Source organism: Symphodus melops, assembly GCF_947650265.1.
Source record: "Symphodus melops genome assembly, chromosome: 17".
Taxonomy (NCBI): Eukaryota; Metazoa; Chordata; class Actinopteri; order Labriformes; family Labridae; genus Symphodus; species Symphodus melops.
Window position 1 is genome coordinate 13133723 of NC_136707.1, and position 27750 is coordinate 13161472.

Consider the following 27750-nt stretch of genomic DNA (forward strand, 5'->3'; position numbering starts at 1 on the left):
TGTGTTTTTTAATTCAAAGACCATAAAGCGGACATCACTCTCTCTCTCTCTCTGGTCCACTGCAGAGTTTAAAGTCAATTCCAGAGACCCCCCAAGCCCAACATGTTGCGTTTGAGGTTGTGTGTGTGTGTGTGTGTGTGTGTGTGTGTGTGTGGGGGGGGGGGGGTCAATCAGGGGGTCCCAGACCTTCTTGTGTAGGCTATAACTTGTCCTTTTACTTTTTGTATATGGGTGCTTTTCCTTTTTTTTGGTGCTACCTACTTCTGGAATCTGAATTTTCTTTCCTATCTATCAATTTATGATATCGAAACACACACAATATTTTAAGATAAACCAGTAAAATAAATCTCAGGGTTAATGACCTTCATTTTCCCATTGTTTTTATGCCAGTTTTGCAATGCAGCAACTTCAAACCATAACGAGTGAATTACCTCAACAAAAAGTATTTTCTCGTATTGTCCTTGTAATAACAGTGTCATACACTTTGAATTGCATTTCAGTGCTACAGTCTTGATCAGAGGTGATGCTCTGACGCCCTCTATTGGTAGGTTGCTTTCCTGCTTTTCAGATTCGGGTTTTTTTTTTTTTTTTTTTTTCTTTTCTGAAAGGCGGAAGTGGCGACCTTTGTTCCGGACACATGGTGCAAGATGGGCGTGTCCAGGACGCTGATGTAAACACAAAGTACGCCTCATCCCCGTCGGATAAGTGACTGGAGCGAATTGGCGAGATTAACCCAAATAGCTGTCGTTGTCGGGGAAAACGCTCCGTCGCCCGTCGTGTATAATATGCTTTAAGGCACGGTGAAGGCGACGCCATGGACTTCTACATAAATCTGAAGGTGAATTTCAGGGGAAATTCCAAAAATTTCCTCCTGTCGGGATCTGAGACCAAGAGCTGGGAGTCAATGGAGGCAATGGTAAGAGGGGGAGAATCACCGGGCCCGATCACAACACAACCTACATCCTGCTCTTATACACTCGTTCAGGTGTAAATGATGACATCGATGTGGCACATCCGAGCGACCTGTTAACCCTTCAGTGAATCGCCTACTGCCATTAATATACACTGCCATAGCCTCGCATCGTGCTCATGTTCCCTGAGCTGATAGAGTAACGCCGGGGAAGCTTTCATTGGACTGACAGCACAGAGGACAGAGAGCAGAGGAGACTGTCCGCATACAGGCTAACTATACTGTGAATAAAAACACTCACTATTAGCTTGAATAACTGGTCTGAGCACTTGAATCACACACACTCACCATTTGACTCTGTTATTTCAGTTGCTTTGAAACCTCACTCAGTGTTATTGTCAGTGCACCTCCTGGTTGTTTTACGTGACAGGAAGAATTAATGTAGGCCTTACACCATGATAACACATTTTACATAATGCAATACTGCACCAGTTCAAATAAGTTCATGCTATAGACAGAGAGTTTGTTCAGTCTTCCTTAAGAGGTCTTCCTGTTTTTTCAAGTTTTTAAAAAAAAAATTGTATTAATGATGTTGTAAGCTGTTGATTTGAATTTAGCCATTTTTAGGACCCGAAGCACTGAAGGACCCTATCGTAATTCCCTCTGTACCTCCTGTCTTGATTTTGTACATTAGATTTCCACAACACATATTTCCTTCTGTTCAACATCATGGTCATGTCAAAGACCAGGGGCGCTTCTCATGTCTGTTATGGACCCTAGGCAAACATTCATTGGGGGCCCCTCCCACCAGCATCCATTATTATGTTCCAGCTATGAAGCATGCAACATTTAGCAGAGCATTGAGAGTGGTCGATTTCAGATGGGACACCATTAGGGAGGCTTTCTACTGTCAATACTGTGGTTTAAATGTTGTCAGTTGTTGGGGGGCCCCTATTGGCCTGGGGCCCCAAGCAGTTGCTTGCCTTTCCTCTGTCAAAGACAAGTGGAGAAGAGATTTCATATATGTGTATATATATATATATATATATATATATATGTATAGATCCGGCAAACTTCCGGTTTGCCGGATCTACGTCATTGTCATTGTGTCGTGTTGAGAATTGAGAGTGACACAGAAGACGCATTGAAGCGACCGTTCAGATTGAATCGGATCTTTAGGAATCAGATTTCAAACCACATGTACATGTGGTTTGGAAAAATCTGATCTCATGTGGCTTTTTGTGTTCAGACTGGCAAAAAGTCAAACCACATACAATCTGGATGTTGTGTCATGTTTCCAGATCCTTGCTCTTGTGTGTTCTTACTCTTACTTACTGGGGGGGGGGTTATTTTCTGACATAAATGTACCACAGCTTCCCCTCATAAAAACCGTTACCCTGGTTTTTCATTAATTCCAACTAAAAGTCGATAATTACACTATTTGTCTGTGTATTTTCTAGTATGTTTCTTCTCTTTACCTCTCCAGGTATATTTTTGTTGATGTAGGATGTTAGATTATTGTTTCATTGTACTTTTATTTTAATGAGCCTATGCCACTGAAATCTATGAGGGCAAAGGACCGGAAGTCCTATTTCTAACCACAGGGATTATAAATGCCTGGTGTCAAGACAGCTGGGGAAAAAAAGACAGAGCTTGGCATGTTTTAAATTTATAGTCTTTTATAGTCCATCTCTGTCAACCACAGCATCCTAGGAGAGTTCATTAGTTGAAGTGTTGCTGAGTCACACACGTCAGACTTCACTTTGATTTGTTGTTTTATTGATGAAGCAGACTGGTGAGAGGGTTTCATGAAAAGGCCTAGCACGAGGTCATCTGTCTGTCGCGTGTCTGTATCTGCGTCAACCAGGGCTGCCTCCTAAAAGTGGAGAATTCAGAATGTGTGCTGAGAGGACTCAACGTTGACTTTACTTTCTTTCACACACAAATTTGTTTTCTGCGAGAGAAAATTGAAATTCCTATTAGGTGTTAAAATGTTTGATCCTCTAGTTTATGTCATCATCTTATGTCCTCATCGTATTTTTCTTTCTGTTTGTCTGTGTGTTTAGGTGAAACGGTCTTTCGGTCTCTCCAGTCTCCAGCTGACTTATTTCGATGAGGAGAGTGAGGAGGTAAGAGACTACTTATTTTTCAGTCTTTCAGTGATTTCCTTACTGCACTTGAAGATTTATCGTCAATTTTACTACGGCCATAAATAGTAAATGTCATTTAGTAAATACCCTGAACTCAAAGTTCTCTGTAATTTATTGGAGAAGCTCTTGAAGGAGATGCCAGTGGTTTTACACCTCCGCCTTATTTGTTATGTATGTAAAAAAGAAAAACAAAAGATGGCTGGTGGATGTAAGCAGTTAGTCACATTGCTATTGATTAGTACTGTGATGCGACTGTTAGATGGGGAGGGGTTCAGATAAAAAAAACAAAAACGTGTTTATTAACATGTGTGAGCCTTCTTAGTGACACATGAACAGTCAAAAGGAAGTGCCACTCTGTCAGTGTGAACACAGAGCTGAGAACAACAAGCTCAGAGGAAGTTTGACTTCACTCTTTTTTTTTTTTTCGGAATTACATTTCCATTTACAATTTTTTAAAAGATGAAAGCAGCTAAAAGGAACAGAAAAAAAATATTTGATGTCATTTAGTGGATATTATTTTTTACTCAGTAACTGAGCTGTCGGAGAGTTTTATAAAGTTAAATGCTGTGGAGGCTTAACCCCTGAGCTCCCAAAGGGACAAAATAGCATGCAATTAAAAACTCAAGAAAAGAAAAAAGGACACGCAGTCGAGTCCGCGTTTGCACATCGGAGAACAACACAGAGCATGACAGCTACTTAGATGCTGTCTTATTTTGAGTCATTTTTAATCAGATACAGCCTTAAATTAATTTTAAAATAATTCTAAAAGAGACGCACGGTCCGCACTTTGGAGAAAAACAAAGAGAATATGTCAGCTACTTTGTGACTTAATTTGAGTAATTTTAGTAAGATACAGTCATATGGATTTCTCCATAAAAAAGACGGTCAGCGTTGTGTAACCGCGTGCCCGTGCTCATGAAGTGTACCGTGCCCAAATACAAAGAGCAGTCACACTGGCAAAATGAACTGGACTTTAGGGTTGAAGCTTGCTTGGGCACGGTACGGATTGCCAATGTGACCGCACCCTTACTAGTTAATGCTCACAGCTCGGGGATTTGTACACTTCCGATTGCTGACTGGAGTCTGATTGTTGTTGTACTGAAGTGGTCATCTCGATGAGGAAATGAATTCAAACATTTCCTGATAGATTGAATTAATGAGTCATAATTTCAGTTCGTATTTTATCTCTAAGTCATTGCCCCTCTTGCCGTACTGTGATTTGATCATTTTTAACCAGTACATCGGAGAATAGTTGGAGGGATAAGCTGCTGATTTGAGCGATTGAATGACGTTGTTCACTTAGCTGAGTTAAATGAACCAAAATTCTGGCTCCTTCATTTACCCTAAGTCATTCAGACGCTTGTTTTTACTCAACCTTTGCCTCAGTTTGTATTGTGTTTTGCACTTCCTAATCCACAGACTGGGGCTGATAAAATCTTGGCGCCTCCAGTATGACATCACTAAGCTGAGCATTACCAACAGGGATACGTAAAACTGACATTTACACTCAACAAAAATATAAACGCAACACTTTTGTTTTTGCTCCCATTTGTCATGAGATGGACTCAAAGATCTAAAATTCATTCCAGATACACAATATTACCATTTCTCTCAAACATTGTTCATAAATCTGTCTAAATGTGTGATAGTGAGCACTTTTGCTTTGCTGAGACAATCCATCCCACCTCACAGGTGTGCCACATCAAGATGCTCATCAGACACCATGATTAGTGCATAGGTGTACCTTAGACTGTCCACAATAAAAGGCCACCCTGAAATGTGCAGTTTTTGCTTTATTGAGGGTCTGGGGACTCAGAACCAGTCAGTATCTGGTGTGACCACCATTTGCCTCATGCAGTGCAACACATCTTCTTCGCATAGAGTTTATCAGATTGTCAATTGTGGCCTGTGGAATGTTGGTCCACTCCTCTTCAATGGCTGTGCGAAGTTGCTGGATATTAGTGGGAACTGGTACGCGCTGTCGTATACGCCGGTCAAGCACATCCCAAACATGCTCAATGGGTGACATGTCCGGTGAGTATGCTGGCCATGCAAGAACTGGGACATTTTCAGCTTCCAAGAATTGTGTACAGATCCTTGCAACATGGGGCCGTGCATTATCTTGCTGAAACATGAGGTGATGTTCATGGATGTATGGCACAACAATGGGCCTCAGGATCTCATCACGGTATCTCTGTGCATTCAAAATGCCATCAATAAAATGCACCTGTGTTCTTCGTCCATAACAGATGCCTGCCCATACCATAACCCCACCACCACCATGGGCCACTCGATCCACAACATTGACATCAGCAAAGCGCTCACCCACACGACGCCACACACGCTGTCTGCCATCTGCCCTGAACAATGTAAACCGAGATTCATCCGTGAAGAGAACACCTCTCCAACGTGCCAGACGCCATCGAATGTGAGCATTTGCCCACTCAAGTCTGTTACGGCGACGATCTGGAGTCAGGTTAAGACCCCGATGAGGATGACGAGCATGCAGTTGAGCTTCCCTGAGACGGTTTCTGACAGTTTGTGCAGAAATTCTTTGGTTATGCAAACCAATTGTTTCAGCAGCTGTCTGAGTAGCTGGTCTCAGACGATCTTGGAGGTGAACCTGCTGGATGTGGAGGTCCTGGGCTGGTGTGGTTACACGTGGTCTGCGGTTGTGAGGCCGGTTGGATGTACTGCCATATTCTCTGAAACGCCTTTGGAGACGGCTTATGGTGGAGAAATGAACATTCAATGCCCGAGCAACAGATCTGGTTGACATTCCTGCTGTCAGCATGCCAATTGCACGCTCCCTCAATGCTTGCGCCATCTGTGGCATTTTGCTGTGAGACAAAACTGCACATTTCAGAGTGGCCTTTTATTGTGGGCAGTATAAGGTACACCTGTGCACTAATCATGGTGTCTGATGAGCATCTTGATGTGGCACACCTGTGAGGTGGGATGGATTGTCTCAGCAAAGCAAAAGTGCTCACTATCACACATTTAGACAGATTTATGAACAATGTTTGAGAGAAATGGTAATATTGTGTATCTGGAATGAATTTTAGATCTTTGAGTCCATCTCATGACAAATGGGAGCAAAAACAAAAGTGTTGCGTTTATATTTTTGTTGAGTGTATATTAATACAATTGGTTGACTGTCCCTTTAATTCCTGAAACTGTATTAAGACTCAACAGACCAAAAGACAGTAACAAATGATTGACATTAACCCTTTCCTTCTTTTTATTACCAGGTGTCCATTAACAGCCAAGGTAAGCAAAGACATTCTGACAGCACAATATGCTAAACTAAACATGCACCTTAACATCAAGTTAATGTTGTTTGGTTTTTTTCCAGGGGAGTATGAAGAGGCATTGAAGGTCAGTTGATGTTCGGCTTGATTCCTTTTCAGATTTAAACAAAGAGCTCCACTTAAATTCTGATAACTTCTTTATACATAGAATGCAGTGAATCAGTAATAATGTGTTTTTTTTCAGACTTGATCATATGCACAACTTTTTAAATCTACTTTTATTCGATTTTGAAATAAATATGTGATGTGTTCTTACTTTTGTCCAGAGAGGTTTTACTTTCAGGGTGAAGGAGACACCAGCCGTTTCACTCACAGTTTGAGTTTTCTTGTTTGTTTTGGTTTTTTTCCCAGAGTGCAGGGAGGCAGGGGAATCGCCTGCACATGAATGTGTACGAGACTCGAGGACAGCCAACCCGGGTCCCTACCAACAAGGCCAGCGCAACAGAACCGAAGAGGGGCTTCAGACCCCCGCAGCACTGTCCCGCTCTGGCCCAGGTGGTCAGCCGCAAAGTCCAGGCTGCAGTGCCAGATCAGGGCATGGTAAGACCCCAACACACAGCAGCTCCTCCAAGGCATCTTGCTGGTCTTTCACCGTGTATCTGTTGTTGTTTTTTAACTCATTGCAACTGATCAGGTTAGATCAGCTTTGGAAATGTTTGTGTATTGTTGCTATAGCGAACGATGCATCTAAGTTATTGATGCCCTTAAATTCCTAAAAAGGAAAGAAAGAAAATGTTGACTCTTATGTTGAACTTATTAAGTTTTCTTCTTTTTTTCAGTTAATTATGAAAGAAGTGAAGGGGACCAAAGAAGAAGACAAGACTCCGCCAGCATGGTTCACCTCTTACATGGAGAAGGTAAGAACAATCCAACAGAGCTTCATGAAAAAAAAAAAAAAAAAACACCCAACAGATGTTACAGAAAGGTAAAAAGACTAGATCACTGATGTCCCTCTTTGCTCCTTCATCCCTTCAGTTTAAGGACCAGGTGGTCCGTGAGGCCGTGGAGAAGATCTGCCGGGAGTTTTCTGGACAGTGCTGCATCCACAAACCCCTGGGAGGAAGTGGAGGAACAGGGGTGGGAGGCGAAGGTAGAGGGGGAGCAGTGGGAGGAGCAGAAGCTCAGCAAGTCCCTGAGGTTTCCTCCTCCACTCTGCCTGGGGCTCCATCCTCCTCCACCCCTCCCTGTTCTTCCTGCAGGGGGCAGACCACTGGAGGAGGCTACCAGTGCAGGTATGCGTTGTTAAAGTACTAATTCAACACTCGGAAAACATCTGTTATGTAGAAAAACTCAGTTCAAATACTGCTGTTCTGAGAGGGAATCCACAGGTGAGCTGGCTGCTTGTCTTGGCTCTGAAGCTCCGCCCATGCAGGTAACAGTCAGGTAGAGGAGAGTCAGGAAAGAGGGAGGACTTCTCACAGAGAGCCAAGAAGAGGGGAGTCACAGGATGAGACAGATTTCCTATATAGACACTTCTACCAAAAAATAGCATTCAATCTTGAAATGAATTGGAACTTAGAAAAGGAAGTATCGGTTTCTGTTTGTTTGTGCATTTGTTACCTGAGCGTTATTGACCAATCATCTATCAGCGCGCTGAGCAGGAAAACAGTCCATATAAAACATAAGCGATCAGAACTCATCACAACGGAATGATAACCTGGGTCAAACTCAGATGACATTTTATGTTTTAAAGCAGATATTCTGCTTGATGCTGTTATTCAATTTTTAGTTTCCATGCCTTCCTAGAAATGACTGATCCAACCACCGTTAAGCAAACAAGTATTTTTAAAAGTAGTTGTCTTTGGGGGTTATTGGGATTTGTAGTTTTTTTCTGTTTTAAGCACATGACACACATTGTGATCCTTTGAGAATAGACCCAAACCTCCTTGTGTCTCAGCATCATGGGAAAAGTGAAAAAATTCAGTAGCTTAACTTGTTATAGCCCTTCACAGTGGACACACTTCTGTGGACTTCAGAGTTATTTATTTATTTTATTTTATTTTTTTAAGGAATTCATCTAGCTTATATTTTTACATATTAGACATTTGTGACATGATGTTTTTTCTGCAAATGTAAAAAAGTTTGTTGCAAGTAAATACCAGGAACATTTCCTGGCAAGGAGCAACTTGCTTGTAAGTGTTTTGCTCAAGGACACTTCGACATGTAAAGTGCAGGAGATGGGGAACGAAATATTTGTATTGTACCACTGAGCCACAGCCGCCCAGAGTGTGTCACAGTAAATTACATTTGTTCTCCAATGTTCAGGCTTAAATCCAACCAACTGTCTCAGCCTGTACTATCTTAGCATTGCTTTGAGGAAAAAACATTTGGAACACATCTATGTCAACTCGAAGTGAAACTAATTCTAAATGGCGTTCGATATCAAGGTCACTGAACGTTCCCAAACATTTCTGCCCCTAATTTAAGAAGGGATTTCTAAAAGGTCACATGTTATGCCAAATGCACTTGACCATGTCTTTCTAACACTGATTTGTGTCCCTAGCTTGTCTACAACCCCCCCCCCCCCCCCCCCCCCAATTATGAGTTGAGTCCATCCTTTTGCTCCACTTTTCAGAAAATATGTGCTCAAACAGGCCGTTTGGAGATTTTCCCTTCATGACATCACAAAGGGCAGTATAAACCCTCCCCTGGATGGGTGACACTCCCACCGCTAGGTGTTTGTTCTACCCTCTGAGTCTGCCTTTGTTAATGTAAACAACTGGACATGGTGCAAGAAACGAGCTGTCTGCGAGCCACACAGCTTGTTTGTATTTAAAGCTACAGACACAGAAACATCCTGTTCTGAGCACGGCTGAGATAGACGGATTTACAGGTGCAGGTTTACATACGGCAACTGAGGGGATTTTTCGAAAGAAACTCCAAGTGTCATGTTTTTGGGATCTTTTATTTAAACTTGTTGAAAACGTGAGCTTTAATAAAGGGGCGCTACTTGGGGCCAGTAGTAGGGCCTCAGAAGGTTAACTTTGCACCAAAGAAGTAACCCCAAATGTGCAAATTTTGCAATGACACTAGAGAACCTCCCTAAGACCCTCCCTTCAGATCGCATTCACTGTCTTTGCCCTGGTAAGTGTTGGTGGGAGGGCCCCTGTAAATAGCTATTTCTTATAGGGCCCCAACAGAACCTAGAATCCCCCACTGTCCAATAGGATAAGATGATACAGTGATTATGCTGAGGTGCTTCCCTGATATCTGAAACCTAAAATTAAGAATGAGTTTCTGTTTCCCCGTACACCCTGACTCTAGGCTTTCTGCTTTCTCTTTCCGTGCGGCTCAGTATCATGAGAAAAGTAAAACAGCATAGTAGCTTAGCTATTCACAGCAGAAACTACTGTGGACTTCAGGGTTTTTTTAGAGTTTGTTATTCTGTATTCTTAGTCATGGTTTTAGATCATAAATTGGAATGATCCCTTCTCCTCATCCCTCACTTTCGTTTTCTGCCTTCCTCTGTATCTCCTCCTCTCTCCGTCTCTGCTCAGCGTGTGTACCTCCTGTACTCTGTGCGAGCCCTGCAGCTTCTCTCACGATCCCAGTCACAACCTGGTGAGGGCCAGGACTCCTCTGTCCATCCCAGAGCACGGATCACCTGCCCCCGACCACAGCAGGTACAGTACACCACTTCAGATTACAACTCTGAGACTGTTTCAAATTTTTCATGTATTTATTTTTTTATGAAATAATCACAATCCAAACGTGACGATTTTTAACTTTCAGTTGGTGAGCTGTGGCTGAATCATGTTGCGTTCACAATTGAAAATAAAAATCTGTTTTTCTGAATTGACACCTGTTGCTCAAAAATCCAATCAGCAGCTCTCATTTAGACACACCGCTTTTATTTTCTCCTTTTTTTAATATACTTTACTCAACAATTTGCAGTAATTGGATTTTTCACGTTTTAAGGGAGTCATAATTGATATGGCATAATATTCCTAACATCTGGTCAGCTGTGTTTATGACAAATGATGTCATCCTAGTCGCCATGATGTCATCTTTTTCTGTCTTTTAGGTTCTACAGACGAGGGGACCGCAGTTTCCGGAAGGCGGAGAAGCAGCGTCTGAAAGCAGAGAAGCGCTTGCTGAAGGCCGAGGTCAAAGAGATCAGGAAGCAGTTGAGGATGGAGAGGCGGGGCATACAGTGGAGCTCCTCCCACGGAGATGGAAGCTCCTCCCCTGTCCTCTTGCAGCCACGAGCCACACAACACAGCAGTCCTGAGTATGTTCAAAGTCATGTCCAAACCAAAGACTGCTAATCAGAAGTTGATGGAGCCTTAAAAAGTGATCCTAATGTAAAAGTTGCGCTGCGTTGCTTCTGGCCAGCAGGGAGCAACTCCACTGCAATTAGAATATATGGAAGCAAATAAGCCTACTTCTCAGTTCATTTTCACCTCAGTCTACATTTTCCTAATTAGTTTTGCTCTCAATCACAAATGTATTACTTTTTAAAAACAGCCTGAAATCAAGGGGCAACCTCCTTTCTTAAAAAAGGAAGCCGATACTGAAGTGCAAAATCAAGTTTGTTTAGTGTCAAAAAAGTCATATTTTTAACAGCAGAAATTAACATGATAAGAGCCCTGGTACAAAAAATAATTTAGGTCTGCTTGGTTCATGTCTCGATCATCACACGCTGTAAGGGGAGTGAATTTTTCAATACCTCGCCAGTTTTGATTTTAAGAAGCCACGTAGCTGACTTTATTGGGAGCTATGCGTGATGTAACGGTTTTGTCAAGAGGCTAAAATGCCCCAGCTCCAGCTCTCAGCTTGTTTTAGGTTGACTCAAAGTTAGGTTGAGACAGCACTTCAAACAAAGCCATTGATGGAACTCCAAAGCCCCCTGCATCAGGTGAATGACTTCACTCAGGCTGCGTCCTTCAATACTTATAGTATAGGCCTAAAATAGACAACAAAGCCGGGAGTGCATTAGGATGTGGTGACTTTATTATTGACAGGTCCCTACTAGTGCAGTATTCTGAAAGAGGCCTTTTTTTTTTAGGATGGGGCAAAATGTAACAACCCGAAATGTTATTAAAAAATTTTTTTTAAAAAGTAACAAAACCCCAAATGTAATAACTGGTGGAAAATGCTGAGACCAAAAACATTATTAGGAGAAAAAAAATTGCCTGCTACATAATATAATGACTGACCCAAAATCTATCAACTTGTTACATTTTAGGCAAAAAGTTATTACGTTTTGGGCTCAGCAGTTTGTTACATTATCGACCAGTTATTTAATTTCAGGTGTTTTATACATTTTGGGTCAGTGTTGCGTTTCGGGCTTAAACAGGTTTGTTCTCTTTTTTCTCATTGTCCAATTTGATTTATTTTTTTTATTTTTTTTTCTGATGAGTAAAATTTGAATCCCCAATAAAATTAGTTATCAGGACTTACGGCGCTAAGAAACAGAGAGCCGTAGTGCTTTCTCTCCCTCACTGCTCTTTAACCCCATCCTCTCTTTCACACATGGACTTTTCACTCTTAAAAATGAAGATGGCCAAGGCTGGAATCCCAAAACTCAAGGCCTCATAATGATGTATTTTTGTCATCACAGGGGAAACATCCACTTCTTCTATGCAGTCTTTAAGTCCAAGCTCGTGAGGCTGGTGTACACTGCAGACAGACTGGATGATGAGCATGTCAGTGTAAAGAAATGAGCAGAATCACAAAAAACAATGTAGAAATAATTGCTTAAGAATAACACGTTAACTTGAAATGGTTTTGAGCTCATGCTTGTTGCACATTTGAAATTTAAACTCATATCAATGTGATGGTAGGTTGCAACTCTGATCAAAGCTTACCTACAGTAAACAGGTCAAAGTTGTTAAAGCATCTTCAAGAGCACAATGTGAGATCGATGGAGGACTAAAAGATTTTTTTTTTTTTTTTGCCCCAGGCGCCCGAAACGCCCCTGTCCCCTGGTGGTTCCCGCCATGACAGCTGCATTTCTGGACGAGAACCTTCCTGATGGAACGCGTCTGCGACCCGGGACCAAGTTTATAAAGTACTGGAAGATGAGGAACACTGGGACGATTAACTGGAGTGCCGATACTAAGGTGAGTAGCTCTTTCATGTTTGTAGCTGTTTTTTAAAGGTGGAGGATTTGTGAAGGTTTAAGTCTGGACAATTATTTCCACCGAGTTACTGTCATTTGACTAGGTCACTAATTCATTCGAGGTATTTTAGTAAACACATTGGCTTACAAATGCTTAAGCTTTGTAAGCATGAAAGCAGAAAGTAAAATCCCCAAACAGTCAGTACAGACTACAACAAGTGAGTAAAGTCCTCGTGTCTACCTAGCATTTATTTCTGAGTGCCTCTTTGTCTTTAAAATAGTTTCCAATGAGGAGTGTTTGCATCAGCAGGAGGCTGCCTGGAGTAAAAGTGCAGTGCCCTGCTTTTTTTCCCAAGCACTCAGTCTATTTTGTGCGTCCACTCTGAGCACTACTGAGTGAAAAATCTTTCAAATATTTTTGTATCAGTTTTTCAATTTGGAAAGAAACTATCTAAAAAGAAAAGACATCCAGTTAAAAGTAACAGAGCAGTGTCAGTCATACAGCAGCTGTTAGCAACAGACTGTTGTCATAGAGACAGGACGGCGGTGCAGAGCTTTTCTTCTCAGCATACAAACTCTTCATGCTAGCGCTCCTGATCGCACAGCCAGCGCCCGGAGGACAGGAAGCTTTAGTCTACATGTATTTACATCTTTAAACATTTCTTAAATCCAAGACAAACCAGATTTAAACTCTTAAACGTTTTACAAAAGAAAACCACACAGCCCTAAGCGGTAAGATCAAGTGGCGAACAACATTGTTCCATGCTTGAGCTGCATTGTTGTGTTAGCAGGCTAACGATAGCGCCGTTTAGTTTGCTCATAGCGTCATTTACTGGGATGACCATGATCTAAAAAAAAAGCTTACGTGACATTCAGATAAGCAGTGAGTACAAGATGTTATTTTTCTTTTCTATAACTCTCAATTAGCTTTTATACACAAGGGGATCGGCCGTCCCGTCAGTGTAAACACCATTTAAATGCCCAGACAGCATAACTCACGCGTCACACTCATTGTAGACAGTCATGACTCAGATGGATATTTGTATTTATGGGTAAAATGTCGCACATTCTTCCTTTTAAGTAAACCATCACTTGTTAATCTTCCTTCTGTTTACCCTCCCTTCCTCCCTGCAGCTCAAATTCATGTGGGGAAACCTAGCAGTGGGATCCGGGGACCGTTGGAGGGAGGTGTCTGTCCCCTTCCTTCAGCCTGGACAGGTGATTTAGAAACAGTCATCATTAATGATGTACATGTCTGCTATCTAATCCCTCTTCTTCTGCGCCTGTTTCATGAAATCATACGGTGTACATGTTTCTTTCTACAAATGTTAATGATCCATCATTTCTTTCCAGGTTGGTATAGTGAGTGTAGCACTGTGTGCTCCCACTGTGGAGGGCTCCTACACCTCCCACTGGCGCCTTGCCCACGCTGGAGAGCAGTTCGGACCCAGGGTCTGGTGCAGCATTGTGGTGGACCCTCTGGCCCCAGCACCAGTGATGGCTGATGGGATACTAGTGTCGCCCTGTGTCACACCACAGGTAGGACAATAGGTTGGAAAACAAAAAAAATCCTGTTACAGAAATGTGCACAAATAAAAGCATATTAACAGATAAAAAGAGATGAGGTCATGGATGTATAGTATATTATATGACGTGATAATGTTTCCGCAGGGAAAGAACCCAGTGACAAAGGATGGAAAAGCATGTGCAGCCTCCAGAGAGCAACCAGTATTGTCAGAGGACCAAGAAGAATACTTCATCCCCTCTGTGGACCTGCTTACCGCACAGGTACAAAAATCATCAATCACTATCACACACTGCTGTACACTTCAGCCGACAGCCAGTGTGATGGAATACACGTCCCAGCGTTACGTATTCAGTAACTGTTACAATTGAAATAGATGGTATTCATAGAGTTACATGGTTGAAATCAGTGGGTAGCATGATGGGACTTTTCTGTTTCACAAGTATATTCACTTTCTAAATAAATAAAGGCAACTCGATGCATTTCCCAGAAGCCACAACATGAAAACCATCAAACAGAGGTCCGCTGGTTCAGCCGAGGAGCAGCCTTAAAATATGTCCTTTAATTACGCCTGGCGATGGCATTATTTCCATGTGCCAACAGGCAGTTTGTAATGACAGACATGTTGTGTTTTAAATCTGTAACCTGCAGTTTAATAAACTCATTTTCAGTGAAAACCAAAAAAAAGAAAAAAGAAAAAAAAAACAATTTGAAAAAGATCTTTTTTTATCATATGATGCAAGGATAGCATAATGATGAAAGCCTGACCTGTACAATTATAAAAGAATGATACAGCAGCCTATATATCCATAGTGATGTCGGCAAAATGAGTCTGGCCCATTAGAGTTCTCATTTGAACCAATCCGGCCCCCGACCCAATATGAGTTTCACTCCCCTGCCCTACAGCAAGTTCTAGGGCCGAACACATTCAACCAGTTGGAACAGAAGAACACACCAGAATAGTCCTGTTTAGTAAGCAGGATGTGATTGCTGAATTCCTACACTTCCAAAACACAATTCAGTGTGGAAGAAATCCAAGTATTCAGAATACATTATTCAGATTGAGATATTTTGATTACATTTGAGGGTATTCTGTATTCTGTAACATCTTAAAAGTATCCTTCACAACACTGCCGTGAGGTGTGACAAAGGTTTATATGATAAGAACACCTGGAAAGGATATATTTGAATTAAACATGGTTTCTTGAACTCAAGGATGAAATAAAAAGAATTTGGTGGTCAAAAGTCGAGCACACTGCGATCTCACGTGTCCCATTAATCCCTGAATCTACTCTCTCGCTGCCTCTGGCTTATGTGTTCATTCTGCTGCCATGAGAACGTCTCCTGACACTCACATGCTGGGCAAAGAAACAGAGCAAGAGAGAGCGAGAGAGAGGGGGGCATTCTATTCTTAAAGGGGGGGTAATGTGTAGTGGCAAACTTTTTATAATAAGAATACATTCCCAGGCTCGCCACTGTTGTCATATGTGGATTGTTGGTGGACAAAAGCCCAGTTTCCACACAGCAGTCCGGTACGGATCGGTACACTTTGGTACGGATTGGTTCTATTAAGCCCAATCCCGTTTGCGTTTCCACAGCCACCCGTGCCCTATTCGGTAGGCGGCGTGTAAACCGGATGACAATAGCCGCTATGTAAATAGCATCAAATGATAGCAGCTAACCGCTAACAGCTAACTAATAAATTCAACAAAGGAGAAAAACGCTACACAAGCAAAACCAACGCTGAAAGACATCCAGCAGTTCATCTACTCTGTCACTGACATGTGACTCTTTATTACAAGAACTCAATCAAGCTTTGTTTCAGAGAAGGCTGTGTGCCGCGAGGAGAAATACAGACGTAAACAATCGGCTGTGTTACAGTCAATGGTTTAAACACGGCGGAGTTTTGTTTGCCGACGTAACACGGGAAGTGACGATTCTTTCAACCAATCAACGGACTGCAGTGTTTAGCTCCACCTTTTCGGGTCAGCTCCACATTCTTGGCACCCCAACGCAAGGGTTCAAAAAGTGGGGCAGTCCGGATCGGTTATTTGGGAATATTTCCCCGGGATTAGTCTATGGAAACGCCGCAAAATGCGTGGCGTACCGAGATGAACCGAGCCGGACCGCTCGGTGGAAACGGGGCTATATACTGCTGTGAAGCAGTTTTCTCTTATTTTATTTACTTTAAAAAAATGCGTATGGAATTGATAAAGATACATGCAAGCTATTGTTAGCCTACGCGGCTGCTGGTGAGAATGTAAAGCCGCTGAACGAAGAAATTGTGTTTTTGCTACAATTTTGCACGAGGTGCAAGCAAAGATCTGGAAGTGTTTTTTCTATGTACTCCAAAGGCCTATTTATATCAAATCTGTGTTACTTCTTCTTTGCCTCCCAGGCCTTGAGCTGGTATGGGTCATACATTTCCCCCAGTGTTCTGTAATGTGTTTGAGGCTAACCGTTTGTTGTTGCTGATCTCTCGTAGGATCTCCTGTCCTTTGAGCTGTTGGATATCAACATCGTCCAAGAACTGGAGAGTGTCCCAAACAACACGCCCGCTGGTAAGAAGTGTTCCCATGGTTTCCTCGTGTTACTCTTTGTAATCCACGCACAGAGAACTTTGAACGTTTAAAGGCTAACACTGAGACTGCTGTTACTTATGAAGCATGAACAAGTCTGATATTAGACTGTAAAAAAAAAAAAGAACATGGAGCACAGTGGCTACGTTGACAACTTGCAGTCATACTTATGTATCAATTAAATCAACTTAAATTAGTATAAGTTGATGACCGACAAGAGATGACTGATTAGGAAAAAAAAGACTTGGGTTTAGTCAGTTCCCTGTCTTTGTTGTCTTGTGTCTGCTCAGACATGACTCCGTGCATGTCCCATTTGCCTCAAGATGGCCACCTGCAGGACAAGAGCAGTCCCTCCTTGGGTCTCATCCAGGAAGAGGCTGAAGTCATCAACAGCATCATGAGTAATGGATCTTTTTCTAAAGGTTCTTGGTTCCATTTCAATACCACAAACTGTGTTCTGTTGATAAAAGAAAAGAGTAACCACAGCAAATCCAATGTATTGGTCAGCTGATATTTTTGGCCTGTTGTTTTACTTCCACTTACTTATTTGTGGCTCATTGAATAAACACAAACTGCATCGCTGTTCAGAGGCTGGAGAGCGGCTGTGTTTAGCTTTAGGAATAGGGCAACGAGCTGCTACTCCTTCCCCATGAAAGCAGCCAGTTGAGGTGCGTCATGTATCTTGACGATGACGTGTCCTGGATGCCTCTCCTTTTTGAGGTGTTCTGGGAAGCTCCAACTGGGAAGAGACCTCAGAGTAGACCCAGAGCTTGTTGTATCCCATCTGGCCTGGGAACACATAGGTATCCACCAGAAGGAGCTTGAACGCGTTACTGGGGAGATTAATGGCTTCCATTGTGACCACTGCATGTTGAAATGGAAGAAAATCAGTGTGTGTGGCTGGATGGATGGTTGTGGCTTTTCCATTCATCTGAGGTCTTAAGGGTCCCATATTATAGAATTTTGGTGGTTCATAAATCTATTTTATGTGCGTTCACAATTGTTAATGTTCGAAAAAAAAGTGTCTGTTTTTTTAATGCACTGCCGCTCCGTGCAGGCTCTCTCATCTGCCTGTATTTCTAACACCCAGAATCCCACACGAAGAGAGAGAAGAAAAAAAACAAAAAACGAGCAGTGTCTCCACGTGTCTAATCTGATTGATTGGCCGATCTGTTCTCTCATAATTGGTCTGTCGTTCAGCTTTGTGGTCAGATATGTCCTGCCCATTTTATCATATTGGAAATGCTACAGTCAATGCGAGAGGAGCTTGTGCTTGCTACAACGTCATGGGTTTGTGATGTCACAAACCCAGGCACAAGACACCTGGAAAACACACTGAAGAGCATATAAAACCAGAAAAAGCAAAATATGGGACCTTTTAACATTTTGTGTACCTGTCCCCAGATGTTCCTCATGAAGTAGCACCTGGAGCAGAAGGAGGAGGAGTTCCGGCTCAGGAGGAAGGGGAGGATGACATCAGTGGGACTCAGTTTGTTTGTGAGACTGTGATTCGCTCATTGACACTGGAGGAAGCCCCTGACCACACCCCGATGAGAGGACCTCACTCTGGGACAGGTAAAGGTCAGTCAGCACTTTGACTTTTTCCTCTTGTAAGTAAGAGCGAAGAAGAGTCATTAAAAGTGGACTTCCTGTTTACTTTTAGTGGTGCGTCCGGCTGCTCAGGGTGGCTCCTCTTCCTCCTCTGTGAAGAGTAAAATAGTGAAAGCAGAGGAGAGTCCAGACAGCGGCCCCAGCAGCCCCCAAAACCCCCAGAAACCTCCAGCGACACTGAAAGCTTCTCTGCCTCCTCTGCTGAAAGCCTCCCTGCCTGCTGACTTGTCTGCAGCCCAGATCATGGGACCTGGTCCCAGCTCAGCACCCACACCGCTCCACGGCTCACCCATGGCTTCCACACTGCAGGAGCACTCAAACCCAGGTGAAATCTTTGTCTTATCCATGGGAGCATTTTTAACATTTCATTGTTAGATTAGCTAAACATGTAGAATTTTAATCAGCAGTCTATTCTCCTGAAGTTGTAGGCAGAATATGATAATAATCGTTAGTGCTGCTTGATTATGGCAAATAGCACGCTTATTTTAGTTGATATTGAGATCACGATTGATTCACAATTACTGATTGATTTAAACACATCTGGATCACTTCCAACAATTTGAAAAATACAATAATTTTGTAATAATGAATAAATAGATATGTTAGAAAATGGTTCTTAACTCTTGTGGCCAAAACATAACAACAAACGTTTTGAATCACGCTACGAAACCTGTGGACAAAACAAGGGCAAACATGACACAGTAATGGTTTAATCCTGATTATCTCGTTTCCAGGGTCTTGGGAAGCCAAACTTTTGATTTTAATAAAGCTTCAGTGTATTTCCTTAGTAGCATAAGCACTCAATAATTCCACGACATAGTTGTCAGTCCATTTTTTGTTTTGTTTGTTTGTTTTTTACTTTTTTTACTGTCTGTTATTTGTTCATGTTTACAGTAGGATTTAAAAATGGTGGTTGATAGTATTGTCCTGTGTTTAGCCAGTCAGCAGACACTGGCGTGTGGACCAATCACTGTGCACTTCTGCACGTCACTCATGTTCCTCTGAACAGGTTCGAAATGCTTATAAGTACAATTTTTCCTACAGATTTAAGTATGGTTATTGTATTGCACCAACTGATCCAGACAATAAGTCAGTCAGACATTGTGAGTAAGTGTTGAAGTCAGAATTTCAAGTAAGACTGATGATACAGTCATTATAAAAGTTGGACTAAACAGTTCTGGGATTATTTATTTTTTTTGCCTCTCAACAGCACTTCTTCCCTGTGTGATAGATACCTACTGACATAGCGAGCTGGCAGGAAATACTTTTGTATTCAGTGAACATTAGAGTTGCAAAACTCTGGAAAGTTTCATGGGAATTAAAGGGAATTTATGGTCAGTCAGACATAAGCAACTCCCTGATTGGCTGTGTTTCGTTTTGCTTTGTGCTAGAATAAACTGACTTTTCTCAGTCATTCAAATTATAACATACTCTGAACATACCAATTGTTAGAGCCATTTTGTACTGTGTGTTCAGGTCATTTCCCGATTGCCACAGTAGGTGGCGTATTGGACAGCAGTAATGTGGAAAGGGGATAAGTAGAAGAAGAGGTAATTGAATAGCTCATTCACCTTTTGTTTCATTTTTGGTCTTTAACTGGAAAAGGGACACTATAACATAGTAGTATCTGGTTGTGTATGGATGACATTGGTGCTCTAGCTTTTGTTGCACCACAACAGAACAGAGCAGAAGTCATACTAAAGAGGAACTACAGTGGTGTCCATCCCTTGCTTAGCCATAAGATTGGAATCAGGGCGAAGCAACTACACTGGCTCTGTCACACACAAATTGTTATTCTTTGTGACACATTTCAGCACATCGTACCTAAGGGAGTGTCAACATGGGGTTAGAAAAAATCATGATAGTACTCTACTCAAAATTTCCACTACAGATACAGGTCTCAAATAGTTGTTGATAATTTACAGTGGGCTTAGAAAATGCCTTATGAGTTTTCTTGGTTTTTACACAGATACAGTGGAGGATTCTCACGTGGAGAGCGTCTGTGTGGAGTCCAGAGGGAAGGAGACAGAGAAGGAGCCAGAGGAAGGGAAGGAGAAAGAAGAGGAGGAGGAGGAAAACAAAGGCATAAGGAGTCGGTCCTCCTCCACCTCCTCGGAGGATTACATCATTATCCTCCCCGACTGTTTTGACACAAGTCGCCCACTGGGGGACTCCATGTACAGGTGTGTGACACCTTGACTAAACAGTTACAGCACTGGTCCCAGTGCAAGTTTTTTTCTGATACTTTAGGGATTACAACACTTCTACTTACAATCTTGTTTCAGACCTGTTGTCCTCATTTTTGGATATTTTTATGACAACTCCTGAGAAGCTTGAGACCAATAATTAAAAAAAAAAAAAAAAGTTAACAAAAGTTAAATAATTCAACATTTTTCTGTTTTATAATGTTTACAGTTTAATAGACACACTTTAGACAGTAGCAGGCTAAGATGCTGTGTATCCAAAACAATCTGTTCAAGACATTTGACTTTGTTGTTGGTCATGCATAGTAAAAGTGTAAGCGAAAAACAATCTGGAGATTTAGTAGGGAACAGGGGCGTGTTCAGAGAGGAAGCCAGGGATGGCATAAGCATGCGTTGAAATCTCGTTGAAGCATGCGTTGAAATCTCATTGGCCACCTCAAAACCCAAATCTATGATTAGCTACTTATAAGACGCGGCAAAGAAGTGCAAATAGGCTCGTCTGGCTGCTGTCATCAGGCTAATGGTAAATCTGTCAGTTGTACATGCAAATGTACGTAGCTATTTCCTTAAAAAAAAAGTTGTGCACACTGTCGAACTTGAAAAGGACATCGCTGCCAATAAATAATTTTTTTCAAGTTAGAAAATGGCATGTAATCTCTTACACCATGTCTAAGTACTTCAAATTGTGACTTTGCACATACACCTTAGATTTACAGCCACTGAAGAATCTGAGGAATCAAGATGTGTATGTTTCCATATTGTGTAACTTACAAGTAGATAGATAGATACTTTATTGATCCCGAGGGAAATTCAAGAAATTCAAGTAGATAACATTGGGGGGGGGGGGTTAATTGCATGTGCCTGTCAGAAAACGTCATGCCACCCCTGCATTAGTCGATGCCCCAGTTAAACAAGTCTGGGTACGCCCCTGCTGGAGAAGCAACACTTAACTCAAGAGTAGCCTTTATATGGAAGGACAAACGAGGGACATGAAATCTTCATTTTAAGGACATGTCAATGTGATCCTTTGACATTACACTCTTATTCAACTTCCCTTTTGCAATTGCAGTTCTGCTCTGTCCCAGCCTGGTGACATCACAGACAAGACCCCAACAGACCCAGAGACCCCATCTCTTGACCACACAGGCAGTTCCACCCCCGAAAAGGAACTGCCAGGTGAGGGTGACGCTGCAACAGTAATGGGGGTGTCGGGCACGAGTAGTGCCAATGACATGCTCTGCACGTCTCAGACGCTGGACGATGAGCCTCTGACTCCTGAAGTCGTGGCACTGCCGAAAACCATCGTCACCCCAAGGTCAGTACGAGGACATATACAACTGTAAGAGGTTCAATATTCGGAGGAAGCAGAGCTCGGAGCTGGCGAGAGATCAGATGTAACCATTTTGCTACTGAACACCTCATTTTTGGTTGCACTGATTGTGAATGCGTTCAATTCAATTGAGTTTCTTTAAGAACGGGACAGTCCAAATTAATAAAACACATGAGTGTACATGGAGAAAAATGCCAGAATTTGCCAGAACGCTACTTTTCATCTGTAGTCCCCTGGCCAGAGGAACCGTTTCTCCTTAAGTCCTGTTTCCACCAAGCGATTCAGGTTGTTCTCGGTACGGCACACATTTTGTGGCGTTTCCATAGACTAAAGCCAGGAAACGTCCCCTAACGTTTTGGGGTGCCCAGTACATCGATCTGACCCTAAAATGTGGAGCGAAACACTGCAGTCCATTGATTGGTTGAAAGGATCTTCCCTTCCTGTTGCGACAGCGGCGAACCATGCTGTGTTTAAATACAGTCGATTGTTTATTCGGCTGTATTTCTCCTCGTGGCACACAGCCTTCTCTGAAACAAAGCATGATTGCATTTTTGTAATTAAAAGCCACATGCCAATGACAAAGTAGATGAATTGCTGGATGTCTTCCATCGTTGGTCTTTGTGTACTGTGTCATGTTTTTCTTCTTGGTTGAATTTATTAGCGGGGTACACTGTCGCGCTGCTATGATGTGCCTATCAAATAGGGCACAGTTGGCTGTGGAAACGTAAACAGGATCAGGCTTTACCGAACCAAACCGTATTAAACTGTACTGCTCCATCTGGACCACAGTGTTGAAATGGGGCTTTAGCCCAAAATAAGACAGAACAGAACAAAGCAGAATGAAGCACAAAGCAGAACAGTTTACATGGTAAAACAGCAGGGCCGATACATGTACATAAAACAGACTGTTGAGAGCACATACAATGTCTTGCTATTCTGCAGCCCGGAGAGTAGTGGGGAAATTGACGTGGATCCTACAGTGGACCGTACAGCTGATGCAGAAGGAGCAGAGGGCTCAGATCTGTACCAAACAGAGGAAGGTAAGCACTCTGCTGTGTAGACAGGAGTGACATAGGATCCATGCCAGCAAGGCTCTACTCAATCACAGCGGGTTTTACCCTTTCATCATTGGTGTCCAGAAATGTCTTTTCCAAAGCTAACATTATACTTTGTTTGACTTTTGAGATTTGGGGGGGGGTCTCTTTGAGCTGAAGAGCTGAAGATAATGTGATGTTTGGTTGTCCCACAGACTCTGATCCCAAAAACACTCAGACAGATGATACTAAAGCTGCTGAAGGCACAGAGGAGGACAACCCTGAAGACCCCAGGTCACACACACACACACACACACACACACACAAAAGAAAACGAGTAGAACATGCTACTGTTTTCAAGGTCCTATCAAAGTAAATCTATCTCGCTCACATGAGAAGGAGTATGACAATAGTGTATAGTGTTGTTGTAGTGCTACAGTAAATACTATCTGCAAATCATGGCTCAGTCGTTTAGTTTTTTCAAGATCATTTCTGTAGAAAAGCTGAGTTTGAGAGCCATGGCTTTTTTTTTTTCCTACATAGTAGCCACAATTTAATAATAACCTCTATTGTCTCCTCACAGGCACCCAGGCATCACCAGCGGCCTAGTTAAAGGAGCTCTGTCAGTAGCTGCTTCTGCCTACAAAGCTCTCTTCACTGGACAAGGCCCCACACAGGTCAGCCAGCAGTTTGAATCCAACAATCTTATAGATCAATGTCGTACATTTGTATTTCTCTTAAAGCACTTCAGGAAGCAAGGAAAATTCCAATCGCGTTCTTTTAAACCTGAGTGTCGTAACAGATTAGATGTGATCTTGTTTCTGTGCAGCCTCCAGCAGACGCGTCCACACAGGACACCATGATGGCCGTGCTGGTGGAGATGGGATTCGGGGATCGACCGCTGAATCAGCGGCTGCTAAACAAATATAACTACAACCTTTTAGATGTGGTCAACGAGCTGGTTCAGATGACCGACAATGACTGGTACTCTACACGCTACTGACAAAAGAGACGTGGAGACAGCGTAGGAAGGAGAGAGGAGAGTTGAGGAGGTGACACAAGAATTCATAGATGGAGAAAGAAGAAATGGACACACCGGAATAAAGAAATTCATACGTGCTCATCTACTTTTTCACTTACTTCTTCTGCCAATCTCCCTACTTATTGGTCCAGTTGGATTGGTCTTCTGTTATAGCATATAAAGTAACATTCCAGCAAACTCTCTGCTACTGGACTAGACGAACAACAACAAAACGTTCAGTATTATTCCTTTCAGTTATGGCCTTGTGGGGAGCCTGGGAAGGGCACAGGGAGACAAATCACATTTGTCTGTAAAAGAAAATATTTAAATAGTTTATGTAAGATGCAGCTTAGTAGTTAGCAAATTCAAGTAAGGATTAGTTAGCATGACAATGCTACACATATTACCTTACTGCTTTGGCACAGTGGAAAGTGATACAGAGTGAGGTACGAAGCAGCAAGAGAATAGGAAGTATCCACATCTGAAGTGAGGAAAATGGAGAGAAAACTCCCATTGCAGATCACTTTAGTATGCAGCCATTTAATCTGAGCATGTATTTACATACTGGACGTTAAGATTGAAAATCCACTTTAAAGTTACGGTGTGTTTTGCTTCGGACCAAACCGCTCAGAACACTGATATACTTGCTTTTAATGATATGTTTGTGAGATTGTCCCTTACAAGCTTTTGAATTTTTTTGGACACAAAAAATACTTTTTAAGCATTCCTCAATGGTAGTTTAAACAAACAGGAGTAATCGAACTTCTGAAAAAGATATACAGTGATTTATTTAGGGAAAAATCTGCTAATGGATGGAACTTTTGTATACTACAAATTAGGACCAGTCTGCTATGGGTTCTTTTGGTTCAATACAGATATCGATATTTTAGGGAGAGAAAAATCTGATGTCTTTCATGGATCTATGTATGATCTGTACAGATAGGGAGATATAAATATTCGCATTTATGCAATCAAATGACACTTGTGGAAAAGATGTATAATGAAAAAGAAGATGGTCACTGAACTAGAGCGTGCAACTCAAATGAAATTTCACTGGCGACTATCTCCAGTAATATTGGCGTATATCTGCGATAAAAGTAGCCCATGAATGCTAATAGCGGCCGATATTATCGGCTGGCCAATTTATCAGTTATCAATCTGATGTGCACAATGCTGCTTGAGTCATACAGGTAGCTACTTGTTTCCACATTCATGTTGGTGAAAATCAAGTATATCAGGCGCCCTTGAGCCTTAAACCAAGTCAACGGCTGTGTGAAGTGTGGCAACATTTTATTCATATCACTGGAGCTTACGTAAGGTTTTCATGCACCTCACAAATCTGTATTCTGTAGGGGAGTTTATGACTACTAAACGTGAAAAGAATTGAAATCAAATTTCAATTTTGTTTTGGATTTGGAGATAAAGTTTTCTTTTTCAATCTTGCAGGTCATTCATAAGGGCCATTCATCTATCAGAAACATTTGCTTCTCCACTGTTTCACATGTTCTTCGGATTTTTTTTTTTTTTCAAGCCTTTTTTTGGACTGAAATTAATAATTCTGTGTGTGACTAAACCTCCTGCTCAGACTTAAGCTCTCAGCATGCTTCAAATAAACAAGTTTGGTTTCCTGCCAGGGGACAATTTTTGTTCGCTTGATTAATTTTGAACAAACTTAGCTGTGCTGGTTGCCTGTGAAGTTTTCTTTGTGTTTAAAAGCTGTAGTCACACTCTGGCATAGATCAAGAGAATCGACCTGGAATGGTATCTCATCTGGTTTCAAGGTGACCTCAAACCTTCATGGGAACACAAAATGCAGCAACCAATCAGAATGAATTGTAGGAGATACAAAGTTTGATGATGAAACATAATCTTGATGTATGATCACTGGGTAACCGTGAAGATGAATGCATCTGAGCCCATGAATTAGGGATTTTCATGTTAGTGCGATATAGGATTCCTGCTCAGTTTCTAACAGGCTGCCAATAATTACATTTGTTGTGACAATAATATAAGATCACTTTTTAAAATACTATTCAGTAGAGGAATCTGTTGTCAGTCATGTTTACAGCTCTTGGTTGATCCTGTGTTTTTCCTTGTTTACAGGTGTGAATGTGACCTCAGATGGCCCAATAAATCACTTTATTTGAAGCATACTGAGAGTAAGTTAGATGTTTAATTGCTGGAAGTAATCAAGTTTCTAATCAGCCCTCTGCTAAAATGTTATATCTCTGAATAGTAATTTTACAATGGCATGATCTGTTATGATTTAGTAGCCTACATTAAATCTAAATTTGACTTGACCTAAGAAAGAACTCTACATCACTTGATGTTCCATTTTCACAGATGGCACTCTTTACGTGTCAGCGAAAGTTGCCTAGCAACAGAACGTTACTGGATAAATATCTGTTGATCTTTTACATAAGGAAATCCTGAATTAAATAATTTTGTCATTTTGGGTTTTTTTTGTTTGTTTGTTTTGGACTTGAGCTACACTGTACTGTATATACTGTATATTTGGCAAAATGGAGTTAGTGAAATGACTTAAAATATGATTTAGCCAGCTCCACGTGTGTTATCATTTTGCCTCCTCTCTTTAGTTTGTCTGAAAAGTGGTCAGGTGGGGGACTGATACTCCAAAAGCATGTGTGCCTCTTAGAAGAGCACATGAAGCGTATGTACAATAAGAGTGAAGTCATTCCAAGCTTAATCAGGAAATCGAAAGAAAAAAAAAATGTGTGTAATAATGTGAAAATGTGCTATTTTCTCTTCAAATGTATAAATAGATACTAGCCGGACGCTATGACTATCAGTTAACTTCATACATTTTAGTTGGGATTGTTTTCATGTTTGTTTTTTTGTTTTGTTTTGGATGCTTGAAGTTGTCTGGAGATGTAAAAAAGAAAAAGACTTTAAAGCTGTGTTAAGAGAAAAGCTGTTGTATTTTTAGGCTTGTTGTGTGGTGGTTGAATTTGCACTGCTGTGTGTGTGCGAGTGTGTGTGTTAGTGTTTTTCTTTGTGATTTGCGCTTGTATTAATTTTTTTTTGCCAATGAGAGGGATTGAAGAATTTTTGGTTACGATGAACAGCACTTTGTGTTTGGATATTTTACACAGACTACAAAAAAAAGCATTTGCTTTCTGCTTTCTGCATTTGCTTTCTGCTGTTTAAATGACAAATAGCAATCTGAGTTAGCAAACGTGTAAAATGTTGAGCTCTTTTCTTAAAGGTACGGAACATCAGATAACAGCTCGGAGCAAAGAGAGATTAACACTTTAATTTATCTAAACATAACTATTTAAATTGCTGATTGACATAATCCTGACACAATAATGTGGAATAATAGTAGCAATTGTTCTGAGACATTTATCCCTCAGCTACGCTCAGTCATTTATTCAAAACCAAAGTTTTCTGAAAATACAGGTGACACAAGATTGAGACCTTAGAAGAGTTGACAACAGTACTATTAAACGGAGACCACTGTTGAGTTCATCCCGGACTTTAACCACCTAACCAAATTTAAGCATTTAGTTTACAAAGAAAATGGCAGATTAAATGACACGTGTAATTATTTTTTGGAATATGGAATTCATCTCCTGCTGCATATACACAGTTTGTGCGTTTACTGCCCAACTTACCTGAACTTTATATTCTTTTATCGAAGGTTCAATTTCACACATTCACCCTCACCATAGTCCCTTTAACTGACGTCATGCTCCATTCTGCTGAGACTGAACCAGGCTGAAATGTGCACTTGTGATAAAGAGTAAAAGTTTCACACACACACACACTGTTCTGTATGTGTCTTTGATTTAATCATCAACCTTTATGTGCTCTGTGAGGAATGGTCAGGTGATTTTTTTTATTCTTTTCCATTTGTTGATGAATATAAGTGAAATATTTAAGAAAGAGGGGAAAAGCTGGATTGTTTGAGCTTTTGTTTCTGTGTTGCACTTTATGAACATGGTTATGATGTACAAATCAATCTGTATCTGATTAAAGTCATTACACCAA

At 41.5% G+C, this 27750-nt stretch overlaps 1 protein-coding gene and 1 long non-coding RNA gene across 6 annotated transcripts; one reads left to right on the plus strand and one right to left on the minus strand.

Moving 5' to 3' along the window:
• Positions 1-603: 603 nt before the first annotated feature.
• Positions 604-23721, plus strand: nbr1b (NBR1 autophagy cargo receptor b; the record flags this gene model as incomplete). Of its 5 annotated transcripts, none has more annotated exons than XM_079365918.1 (23): positions 604-916; positions 2977-3039; positions 6312-6330; positions 6416-6438; positions 6723-6911; positions 7151-7228; positions 7347-7603; positions 9869-9994; positions 10396-10602; positions 12277-12436; positions 13570-13653; positions 13789-13974; positions 14107-14223; positions 16446-16521; positions 16830-16961; positions 17944-18120; positions 18203-18475; positions 20120-20333; positions 21424-21669; positions 22627-22724; positions 22934-23012; positions 23302-23395; positions 23548-23721. In XM_079365918.1, exons 1-23 carry the CDS (start codon positions 815-817, stop codon positions 23719-23721), a joined length of 3174 nt encoding a protein of 1057 aa, XP_079222044.1. In that variant the 5' UTR covers positions 604-814. The 5 variants fall into 5 exon arrangements, with proteins under 5 accessions (XP_079222044.1, XP_079222045.1, XP_079222047.1 ...); XM_079365919.1 differs by having other exon boundaries at positions 17944-18114; XM_079365921.1 differs by having other exon boundaries at positions 16830-16940; positions 17944-18114.
• A 2498-nt stretch (positions 23722-26219) lies between these two features.
• LOC306838006 lies at positions 26220-27750 on the minus strand. The gene is made up of 3 exons (XR_013781020.1): positions 27209-27750; positions 26366-27177; positions 26220-26323 (listed from the first exon to the last, which is right to left on the minus strand). It is a non-coding gene; the product is annotated as an uncharacterized lncRNA (long non-coding RNA).